At 42.6% G+C, this 12322-nt stretch overlaps 2 protein-coding genes across 3 annotated transcripts in view; both read left to right on the top strand.

Moving 5' to 3' along the window:
- The first annotated feature begins 121 nt into the window (after positions 1-121).
- Positions 122-1510, top strand: LOC145547912 (uncharacterized). The gene has a single exon (XM_081598065.1). It carries the CDS (start codon positions 271-273, stop codon positions 1462-1464), a length of 1194 nt encoding a protein of 397 aa, XP_081454191.1. The 5' UTR covers positions 122-270; the 3' UTR covers positions 1465-1510.
- A 3624-nt stretch (positions 1511-5134) lies between these two features.
- zswim5 (zinc finger, SWIM-type containing 5) overlaps positions 5135-12322 on the top strand; it is a 74281-nt gene continuing 67093 nt past the window's right edge. For both annotated transcript variants that reach the window (XM_008433023.3, XM_008433022.3), the window contains exon 1: positions 5135-5671. In XM_008433023.3, the coding sequence (XP_008431245.1) occupies positions 5143-5671 (529 nt within the window). In that variant the 5' untranslated portion in view covers positions 5135-5142. The remainder of the gene's footprint in view (positions 5672-12322) is intronic.

Below are 12322 nucleotides of genomic sequence, written 5' to 3'. Positions count from 1 at the left end.
ATGACGTCAACATGCCATGTCGTCATGACTTGTGACGTCATGGCGACATGGCATGTTGTCTAGAACAAGTCCCAAGTTCTAGAGCAGGTCACATGTCTAAAACATGTGACCTGTCTAGAACTTGTGACACTTGTGACTCTAGACAAGTCACATGTGGCAAGTCATAGATGCAACATGTTCTAGAAGCCTGCTATGGAATAGGTCACTTTCCCAGTGAACTGCAAGAGAGAGAACATTTGCACCAAGCGAAAACTTGCTCAACTCAAGACGATGGAAGGCACTGGAGCTCGCCAATCTTCAAACATCTTCCAACAGTGGAACAAGGTGCTGACCCAGGAGAACGAGGCCTTGAAGCAGAAAATCCAGGAGCTGAAGGACAAACTCCAGCAGACTGAAGCCAAGAACCCGAAAGGTTCAGCCTGTTGCCACTTAATGCAGGAGCACCACAAGGAGCTGAGCAGCCTGAAGAAGAAACACGAGGACGTCATTTGCCACCTCGACGCCAACCACAAGTTCGAGCTGCAGCTGGCTGAGCTGAAGCTGGAGCAAGTCCAGAAAGAGCTTGAGGAGGAAAAAAACCTCAGACTGCAAGGTGAGAATGAAAAACAGGAAGCTGTGGAAACCGCACAGGTGCTTCAGGAGAAACTGAAACGTTTGGAGAAGATGTCCAAAGGGCCAGCAGTGGATCGTGAAGTCGCGGAGCTGCGGAAAATGCTTGAAAAAGAAAGAGAGCTGAGGGCCCATGTGGAAACAGAAAGCAACAAGCATTTTGAAGCTTTGAGGGTTCTCTCCGAAGAGATGGAACAAGAACTTAATAGAGAGCGAGACCTCAGGGCCCGAGCGGAGGCAGACACACAGGAGGCTGTGGAAATCGCAGAGATCGCCATCCTGAAATTGGAAGAGATTGAGAAGACGCCAATGGAGTGCTCAGGTGAGGGTGGAGAGCACGCTCGGGAGAAAACTAAAGGCGGCACCCAGCAGCTGGAAGACATGCTGCGAGAAGAGAGAAAGCTGAGGCTCCAGGCCGAAGCCGAGATCAGCGACCACGTCAAGTCCATCAGCGTCTTCTGCGAGGAAATCAACCAGGAAATCAACAGAGTGCGAGACGCATTGGCCCGCACGAAGGCAGGGAAGAAGGAGGCAGTGGAGATCGCCGAGATCCTCCTCAAGAAACTGGAAGAAACCGAGAACTCGTCCAAGGAGCGTTCGCCCTTGATCAAGGCGGACGGTCGCGAGAGCCCCAAATCTGACCTCCAGCTCCAAGAGGCGAAGCGACTCATGGTCCAGGCAGAGATGGAAAAAATCGGGCGGTTCCAAGTGTTGTTTGAAGAGATGGACCAGAAACTGAAGAAGGAACAAGAACTTCGAGCTCAAACGGAGGCAGACAAGCAAGAGGCTATAGAAATCGCAGATATTCTCCTCCAGAAACTGGAAGAGACTGAGAAAATATCAAAGGAGCTCTAAACTCAAGTGTTTTAATAAATGTGTTTTCTGTGTGTGGAAACTTTAATGTGTTGTCGGAAGTTTATTGTTACCTCTGTCATTTGTGTAATCGTTCAAAAAGCTTAAAAATACACATGAAACAAACAAAAAATAAATAAACAAACTAACAAAAAATAAACAAACAAACTAATAAATAAATAAATAAAATAAATAAATAAACTAGCTAACTAACAAATAAATAAACAACCAAACAAACAGATAGATAAATTCAAGGAAAACAACCAAAAAAAGCACTTTAAATGTTTTAGACTTGTTATTGGTTAGTGCTCCACCCTCTTGTTGGTTTTTATAGTGACTTGCTGGAAAATTAATTGGCCATTATGACATGAATTAAAGGTCTGAACATCTTTGTTTTAGCTGTTATTTTTATTTTTATGTTATTTATTGCTTGCAGTTTATTGTTGCTTCTGTGCTCATATTAAATGTTCAAAAAACCTGAGAAGAAAAACACAAGAGAAGAGGAAATCAACTAAAAGACAATTACAAAAAAAGAAGAGAAAAAAACATGGGGCGATTCAGTTATTTTTCATTCTAAATTTTAAAAAAAACTTAAACCAAAAAACACAATAAACAACATCAACAAGAATAACCTAAGCAAAAACAAAAACAACAATACTGTAAAACATGCAGATTTTTTATGTTCTTTGCAGCTTATTGCTTGTTATTATTAATATTACTATTATTATTGTTGTTTTTGTTTCACTTAATCTTGTTTTCATTTTTATTTTAATCCTTTAAGAGCATTTAGTGTGAAAATACATATTTCCTGCTGAATTTATTTCCACTTTGGGCTGTGATGCCAGATTGTACAGGCATCATTTTTTTTACGCTACTCTGAAAACGCGGAGGAACGTTAAAAACGTTGCACACCCAGACCGAAGAGGAAACATTTTTCTTTCCCCCCTTGAGTACTTGTGTCGTCCCCTGACGGAAGGACGCCCTGAGGGGGGAGCCATATCACACATAATACTGCTGATCAGAAATGTCTTTTGGCGCAGTTGTCACACAGCCAATGCTTTTAACTAGTTTTATATATGGGTGCATAATGAGTCATGCAGGATTTGTGTTCCAGTCTCTACTATTCTCACTTTAAAAGTGGATTGTTGGGTACCATTCCTTTTCTGTTGCCTTACTGAGTCGCCAGACCAACAACTTTCGCTCAAGTCATGGCAAAAAAATTTAAATTAAAAAAAAGATTATTTTGCTTCGGTTCAATGAAAGGGATGCATTGATTTGCAGAGCATTTCTGTAAACCCGTTTGCTTTGTGTCCTTTGCACCACAAAACTGCTTAATTAGATTAAAAGTCTTTAACATTCGGAGGTAGCCTCAGGTAAATGAGCTGTGGGTTGCAGTCTGATGTGGAGGGGAGTGGGGGGCTAAAGCTGTAGCCTGGGTATTAGATTAAACCCTCTGTGTCCTGCTGTGGGAAGCAGACTTAAAACTGCATGCTGCCGCCATTCAAGACAATGCGTATTTGCTGAGTTGATGTAATTGATATTTATAGGCCACATAATGGTGTGAATCAAATTAGCAAAACAATAACTTTGTCATTGATGAGGAGAAACTCAGCCCATGAGTGCTTTTGCTCGTGCCAAGAACGACGAAAGAGGAGACAAGTGAGAGTTGTTTTTTTTTTTTTAATTATTATTTATTTTAAACACAAGAGCTGCAGACTCTCGCTATGAGACATGTTTTACAGGGGGGAAAAATCCCGTGAAAACTCACTCAGACGTATTATTAGCGCATTGTGTGATTCTTCTCTCCAAAAGCTATTACCGTTAAAAACACAAAAAAACAAACAAAAAACAAGAAAATTAGCAGGGTGTGGGGGAAACATCTGAGTTTACATGGCGTGCACGAGACGCTGATTGGAGTATAAAGAGGTTTGTTATTGTGTTGGTCAGTGTCAAGCATCGTTCTTAACCTCCCTCCAGTCCACACAGCCCAAGTCTCTCTCTTCTCTCTCTGTCTGCTCAGTGCAATTAAGCCACAGGCACGAAGACAGGAGGACAGGAAATACAGACATCAGCATTTTAAAATAAAAGATAAAAAGTAATACGTAAACAATAATCAGAGATATTCAGAGATATCTGAATATTCAGTGTCCCCCATAATAAGTTGGGTTTTTTTTCTAGAGAAAACCTGTGGTCAAAAATGATGTGTTTCTCTCTAAGAAATGTGGTTTCTGTTCCGCTGTGGAAACCAGAGCTTTGGGTGAGATTAGATGTGTACATGTTCATTTTGAATCTAAACTTTTTAACTCAGCAACACGAACATTTAGTACGATGTTCAACGTGTTTTAACGTTTCTTACGAACGCAAGTCTCGTTTCCAGTGAGCTTTGAGCTTATGTAGGGTGGGACAGCAGGTTTTTTGGAAGACCAGAATTGAACCTTTTGACCCATTTGCAAAAAATAAAAATTAAACAAAAATGTATGTGAGGTGGAAAACTGATATTAGACTGTTCCCACAGTGAAACAAGGTGGAGACAGCGTCATGCTTCAGGGAGAGTTTTATTCAGCGGGGACAGATGGACGGAACCAGAGCTGGCCCCAGGCATATACGGTACATGAGAGTTAAGCACCTGCTTAGGGCCCCACCACTAGGGGGCCACCAAGAGTGTCATTTGCTTGTATTTGTAGTGATACAGTTACACTGTCTACACTTTCTGTTACAAATAAAAAAAAAAAAGATATTGCAGTTTTTCATTTGTTTACTGTAAGTTCAGTTTTTATCTGCAGATGTTACTTTCAAGTAGTTCAATAAATATGCCACACTTACAGTAAGTACTACTCTGCATTTCAAAATGGTAATTAATTGGAGCATCTTTGCTTGTTTGCTACTATTTTCCCGTAAGTGAAGTGATCTGCTAGTGTAAATAGTATTTTTTAAGGAAATATTGACTTAAAACAAGCTCTTGCTAAAAATTACTTGTAGCTTGGTTTTGTCTTATTTCAAGTGTCATAAGGTATTAGCACTAAAAGACAAAAAATACTTAAGATTTTGTGTTTTTGCAGTGTACGTTAATCACCAATAACAATATAATACAGTCATAGTGTAGCCTATAAATGATGAAGTATCTAGTTTTGATATGTTAGTATGAGGGACCCCAAATTAAAATCTGCATAGGACCCCCAAAAAGGCTTGTGCCGGCCCTGGACGGAACTAAATATGCAAGAGTATCCACGAAAAAAACTAAAGAGTTAAGACAAGACGGTGACCCTAAACAAACTAACCTAAATGAGTTTCCTAATCTGTTCTCTCTGACAGAACTTGGGCTATTTTGCAAGGAACAGTGGATATACAATGTGTCTAAATCCGCTAAACTTCTCAAAGAATTTATTTATTTACAACTTATGTTACTTTGTCTTTGCCAATCACATAAAATCTAATTGAAATACTTGAAAGTTTTTGGTTGTTTACGTGACAAAATGTAAAAGAAACACTTTTTTCTAGATAGCAGAATATTTGTTTTATTTTGAAGGCTGTGATCGGAAGTCCCTCTGAAAACCCTGCTTGGTCGTACAGTGAAACGCTCAGTGTGTGTGTGTGTGTGTGTGTGTCATTTGAGAGCGTGTGTTTCAGCTTCCTGCGCGGTGTCCGCACACCGTCCGTCTCGTCAGTGTAGATCGGCTCACCATGGCGGAAGGACGCAGAGAACAACCGCCTCATCCTCCCCTCTCCTTACCACCAGCAAGCAAGCGACCCTGCCTCCGCCCCGCACCCAGAGGTCCCGGGCCGGGGCCGGGGCACGGCAGTGGCTCGCCCGGCTCCCGGTATCGCTCCCCGGAGTCTCTCCTGGACTGCGCCGCTAAAGCGGTAGCGGAAAAGTGGGCCTTTGAGAGAGTGGAGGAGCGCTTCGAGCGGATTCCGGAGCCCGTCCAGCGCCGTATCGTCTATTGGTCTTTCCCACGCAACGAAAAGGAGATATGCATGTACTCTTCGTTTCAGTGCAGGGTGGCCGGCGAGGAAGGTCCGTCGGCGGCCGCCGCTGGAAGTGGGGGGACGGGGTCCGGAGCTACAAACGCCGGTGGCGGCGCAGGATCTACCGCTGGTGCAGCGGCTGCCGTGGGGGCAGCCGGAGTAGTGGGCACGGGAGACGGACTCCCTTTCCGACGGGGTATCAGGCTGCTGGAAACCGGCTGTGTGGAAAATGTTTTGCAAGTCGGTAAGTGGAGTATAAAGTATTTAACAAAAAAATAAATAAAAAAAACATTTGCTGGCACACAAACCGAGGAGTGTTTCCGAGTTCCTGCCGCTGCTGCTGGATCTGCTCAGGGGATGATTGATGGAAGTTTTTCCGCTATGGCAGAAAGTATGCAAAGCGTCAACTTTGAACGTGTTTCGGACCACACATGCTTCGTGTTATGGTTCTCGCTTAGCAGACATAAAAGGAGACGACTATGGTCGAAGTTTGAGCTAACACTGGCCAAGAGTGGGGAAAATGAAACGAAGATACTGCTGCTCGCTAGCTTAGCCGACCAGCTGCTGTTTAAAAATTAAAGGGGCTTCCTATTGTAGTCCTGTAGGTATCCTGCTCACTTTGGTGGGTTTTGTCCACTTTTGCTGTTTTTTTTTTTTGTTTTGTTTTTTTGCTTGCTTTTCCAGTAGCGGAAGGTGTTCTTTTTTCGCCTCTCTTCCTCTTTGGGTGTCCTCGACCGGAGCTGTCCGGAGCCGTAACCCCGGCAATGAGGAGGGGGAGGCGGTGGGGAGGAGGAGGAGGAGGAGGAGGAGAGCTGACAGACGCGGATACAAAAGCAACCGACGTAAGAGCGTCGGGGCTTTATTTTTTTTATTATTTTTTCCCCTGTTGTTTCGCAAATTACTTTTTCTCAGCTCAACTAAGGTTGAGAGTGGCTTAGGATGGAAACAAAGGCGGTTATCGGGTCCCCCTTATTATGATTAATCCAGGATTAATCGGAGAGAAAAAAAAAAAAACAAATCCCCCTCAGATTTTTTTTTCTTCGGTTTTTGCTTATTTGCTGGATGGACAAAGAGCGCTTCGTCGCCTGCACGTCACACACACACACACACACACACAAAAAACCAAACAAACAAAAAAACACCACCACCGTCATCATTGGAAGTTATTCTGACGGTATAATTAAAGTTAACCTAGTTGTTGCGGCGTTACATCTATATTTCCTAATCGGTGCGCTCGCCCGCAGCGCTCCGAGCCGCGCGCAGCACAAAGGCTTTCCAGTTGAAATGATCGATAAGCGTCTCGCATTTCCAGCGCTGCAGAGAGAGAGAGAGAGAGAGAGAGAGGCTGCTTTCAAACAAAGGGCCATTCCGCAAAGCTTCAGCTCCTTCCTCTCTCCCCCTCCACCTCTTCTTCATGCTCAGCAACAAACAAACTGAAACCCCAGACATCAGGGAAATTGGTGGCATGAAACCGACGGATAGTCAAAAACAGTCTTTATATGGTTACCAGGAGGATTTTCTTTTAGCTCCCCCTTCTTCTTCTGCTCTGGCCATATGGTGAGAGAGCCGCTGGAGCTTTTCTGAGGGTTTCATGTTGCTCTGAGGTATCAGGAGGAAGGGGTGGGGGGAGCAAAGCTTTAAACTATACCCGCTCCCTTCTCTCCACAAATGCTGGATCTAATTGCATCTTATAGATGCTCATTGATTTCAGCCCCATAAGAGCGTGGGGAGGGAGGGGGGGATAGGGGAATACGAAACAGCGACTTAAGAATATTAACTCGAGGTTTGTTTTGGAATGTGGTCTGGCTTAATCTCGTTAGTTATTGCAAGTTTGATCCTTTCCAGTGTTGTGCAAGAGTTTGGAGTGGAGCAAAGCTAAGGTTGCCCATAGTTAATTGCTTACATAACCACTTCCTGTGCCTGAAGCAGGTGAGGCAGCTTGGACGAATTTACATCAAATAGCTCTACATCAAAATGATGTCTGCTCTCCTGATAATTTTTGATACTTTAATTGTTTCTGCTTCACTAGTTATCAGCAAATAACTAGTGAAATGTTAGGGGGTTCTAATTCCAGTTATTTAAAATGTTACCAATTCCCAAATCTCTCTCACACACGTGCACACACACACACACACACACACACACACACACACACACACACACACACACACACACACACACACACAATAATAATAATAAATAAAACTTAGGTTATGTAACACATAACCTAGCGATATCCTTTCCAGTAACACAGTAGGGATATTTAGGTATAGTAGAAGCAGCAAGTTAAATATAGACGGAGATACTTTCAGCTTAATGTCAGTAAAGTGTTAGCATGTTAGCATTATGGAGTAATGCAGTTTCCCCTCTGCTAGCGGTTGCTACACTCGTCTGTCAGCTGGCTGAAACGAGGTTCATTCAGTTTCTCCTCACTTGCGAGAGCAACGTTTTCACTTGTTTTTAGCCTCTTTTTTTTGCTTGTTACAATTAGATAGTAACCGTGTTGGTACTCAAGAAAAGCTGGCTTTTTTTTTAAAACTAGAGCTGGTAAGCTACAAGAAACGTCTGTTAAGAAGCGGACTGCAGGGTTGCTACCTGAAAAGCTAGCTTGTTGTGTCTTTCCACTGGCAGCATACTGGAAAAAAGTGACTAGATTTTGCAAAATAAGCAGTTAAATTTACTACTAAAACATTTATTTAAAATTTTGCTATTTCTGCTTGAGATGAAAATACCAATGACAGATGTGATATTTTATTGTTACTGTAATAGCTTTCTTTAGCTGCGGTAGGAGTAATTGTTGCTTTTTTGTGTTTTTATTAAAAAAAAAAAAAAAAAAAGAAAAAAGTTAAATCATGTTATCCAAATTGGTTTAGATGTAGAACTGTGAAAATGAGAAGCGCAGATCATCTCATTCCCAGACCACAACTGAAGGTTTGTTCTTTTCAGTGTAGGTTTTGCAGTCTGTCTGTATGTGACATGAAGGTGGGAAGTGCTGGTGGTTAGCGTAACATGGCGTGTTTGAGTTTATTTTGGTCTGACAAAGCAGGCTGCACACGCCACCAATTAACCATGTTTTCATGGCTTTAAATCAAACGTCTGAGGGCGCTTCAGCCGAGAAAGCATAAGGTTCCATCTCAACAGAGGCAAGTCTCGTTCTCAGGACAATGCAGTCATCAAATCAGCTGGCAGTCATTTGGATCGTTTGGCGTTTTTGGTCATTTTGCACCGAGCTTTTTGGAGTATGAAAAGAAATGGTGTGCCAGAGGATATTTGACATCCAACATGAAGATGTTTCGTACTCGCTTTGACTGACAATTATTGTCATTTTCCATACTCTACCTGAAGTTTACTTCTGGAAAATATTCTGACTCCCAATAAGTGATATGCACCTGCTGGAGGAACGTCAGTTTGGTTTCATCTGAGGTTTGTTTGGAAGATTTCACGCGTCAGCCGGTCAAAACAAGGACCAAAATGAATGGAAATATAGTGCAATGTTCAGAAAGTAGTAAACAATGATGAAAACAAATTTGAAATGTTAAGATTTCTGATATATCAGATGTTAATTCAAGTGCATTCATGTAAAAACAGTTTGTTCTACAGGCACAAATTGAAGCGATAAGGTTCTAACAAGTGGATACGAAATTATTATGAATTGTTAGGCTTTGTACGGCTTTTAGGATGCTTGGGAAATATTCTTTGCTGTGAAAGTGGCTGGATGATGACATACGAGAAAGAAAAAGCACCGAAAGAGACGGATATTCATCAGTTTAAAGCTAACGGTTTGCTTCTTTCTTTATTGATGCAGACATGGCTCCATTTAAAACTAGACGTCCGATATGTTTGCGGAAGATTTTGACCCGTCTTGATTTCCCTCTCAGGAGCCCACAGGGTTGTCTATCATGGGTTCACTTGGTTATTTTTTTGCTGCTCCTCACAGCTATAACAAGCAAAGCAGGAGCTCCAGTTCCCTGCAAACCCATGCTCATCTTTTGACTATCCTTTTGCTCCGGTTTCTCAGAACTGCGGAGCCTCCAGCCAGATTCTACAGTCTGTTTAGATTTTATTTTTTTTATTTATTTATTTTTAAGCAGGTTTCACAAAAAAAAAAAAAAAACAGTTGTAGCACTTAAAACAAACTCTGGGGATGGCGGTTAGCCGCTCGGTTGTCTCCAGCAGCTCGACTCTGTTGGCTTTTAAAGTCGGCACCTCAGCCCAGATGAGTAATAATGAAATCAAAACGAGTCACATAAGTGCGTCTTTATCATCAAAGGCATCTTTGTATGCGTCAGCCGTACAGAAATGATTTGGCTGAGCATGTTTCTTATTGCTGCCCTCCGCCCTCGCTTGCATTCCGGGCAAAGGTCTCCATACGTCGCCCTCTTTCAGCTGCGATAGAGACGGATCGGAGGAACGTAAGCCCATCAGCGACTCGTTGGCCCATGTGTTCTTAATAATCCACTCCTACCCCCAAGTCATAATTAGAATAATCAAAGCAAAGGATGATTGTTTTTGTCACACACACACACACACACACACACACACACACACACACACACACACACACACACACACACACACACACACACACACACACACACGCACATTCACAGTCCCCCCTTAGCCCGTCTCCTCCCCTTTACCAGAGCCCTTATAAAGTCCTCAGAGAGCAGGAGGAAGGGATATAACTGGCGTGAGGGTGGGGCTGGAGGGGGTTCCTCAGCTTTGAGTCAAGCGTTAGGATTATTGGGTCATGCTTTGTTACCCAGCTGTAGAAAAACCCCTTGTTCACAGACAGACTGGGGGATAGTGGGGGGAGCGCGTCGGGGGTCATCGGGTGTACGCGCTCGTCGCCGTCTGAGACATTAATGCTGTTCTGGGTGTCTTCTGACGCTTTCTGAAACTTCTGTGACTCCGACGTAGTGAGGTGTAATGCCTAGACGCTGAAGTTGCAAAGTACTAAAAGATGCTCACAGAACCGTCTCCAAACCTTAAAAGGTCAAGGTTATTGTTCACTGATGAACCTTCGTTAAAGAGAGGGAAGTTTTTTTGTTTTTTTTTTCTCCGTTTTTGTTTTTCGGTTTGATGAAGGGTTTGGAGAGCCGGCCTGTCTTGCCAGCGTTTGCTTGGATGTAATAATATCCTGGCAGGATGGCCGCGGGGTTCCTCGTTTGCAGAACTTCTGGTGTTTGTCTGCCCTTTGGTTTTTCTTTTTTTTTTTTAAAGAGCATCTTATGATTAGACCCAGACCGAAGGCAGAGAGCTCATCCTCGGTTGCCTCATCTCCCATCATTCCTCCTCTCTGGAGTCTCCACTTCTGAATCCGCTAACACTGCTTACTTTTTATCTCAGCTTTGCAAACTTTGTCTCTTCTTACAAAATTTGTGTCTCTGTATTTATGTAGTTTTTGTATCTGTTCGTCTCTTGGATGTTTGCTTCGCCTACTCGGCATCACTAACCACTCAAACTTGGATCAGGCGACGTCCTTGAGGCTTGTTAGTTTGTTCGAATGCCGCCGTTTTAAGAGGTTCCCTCCATGTTTCTGCTTTCTGGTTGAGATCTTCATAGTGGTTTTTTTTAACAGGAGGAAGCTGGGAATAATCAGTCATGACTCTGAGGTCAAGCGGTTGCCGGCTGCAACTCGGCAGTGTTTCCACACTGTCGAGATGTTGGCTCATGCACTTCTGGGTAACGGTGAGTAACTTCAGTTTAAAGTTGACAAAGCGTTGCCTGGAGGATTCAGAACGTTTTGATTTCCCGTCCGCCAAACCTCGCCTTCGGTCGTTTTCATGTTCATGCATTATTTTTAATAATTTAAGCCAAAAATTCATTTTTTTCTTAGTTTTTTTTTTTAAAAGAGTTGCTTATATTACAATAAAATCAGATGAAATCTTCAGTCTCTTATAATCTAACACCAGTGTCCACAGCCAAGAGAAGTTTCTAATTTTTGAATACCTTCAAGCATTTGAGCTTTTGATCCACAGCTGAGCTTTCAGCCTCAACATGCAGCTGACTTCCCCCACAAATCATAGATTTTTCCCCAACTGGAGAAATGTATACAACTATTTAAATTTGTACCAACACAACATGACATATTTTGTTCTTGCTGTCTTCATTTGGGACCTCTTGTTCTTGATGCATATTCTGGGACGAACCTTGTATCTGAGAAATCTGAAGTTGCAATAATATGGACCTATGAAGCAAGTGAAAACTTATTTCTACAAAAAAAAAAAAAGACATATCAAAATGCGTAATGCTGATAAATTTACAGTGTCTGACCTAATTTGATAAAGGTCCAGCCAACTGGTGCTTGTAGTCTCACACTTAGTGAAATGGAGATCACCTAAGTGCAGAGTGTGTCTCGTGGTTGGAGTGTAAAGATGCCTGTGTGTGTAAGGTTCACTCACTGGTTAATTTCTGGCTACTGTTAAAGCATAAAAGACAAGAAACACTCTGAGCAACCCAGAGAGAATGTTATTGAAAAGCATAAGTCAGGAGATGGATACAAAAAAACATCTCTTAAGGTACTGAACATCCACTGGAGTTGACTTAAATCCATCATCTGGAAATGGAAAGAATATAATCATTCCGTTCTTACTAACCTATTGACTGCGCAAGAAGGAGGCCAGGTCACCATGACTACGATGAAGGAGTTGCATGCTTCAGCAACTCAGATGAGTTTACCAAAAGGCATGTGGGAGACTCCTTGGCCTCCCAAGAATGTTTATTAAATTTTTTTGATGAGACACAAATTGAGCATTTTGGCCATCAGACAAGACACCGTCCCCCACTGTGAAGCATAGTGGTGGTGGTATCATGGTGCTGGGATGCTTCTCGTCAGCAGGCCCCGAAAGGCTTGTAAAGGTAGAAGGTAAAACGAATGCAGCAAAATGCAGGC

Source organism: Poecilia reticulata, chromosome 17 (assembly GCF_904066995.2).
Source record: "Poecilia reticulata chromosome 17, P_reticulata-male-v2, whole genome shotgun sequence".
Lineage (NCBI taxonomy): Eukaryota > Metazoa > Chordata > Actinopteri > Cyprinodontiformes > Poeciliidae > Poecilia > Poecilia reticulata.
Note: the sequence above shows the minus strand (reverse complement) of the source record. Positions and strands in the feature narration are given on the sequence as shown.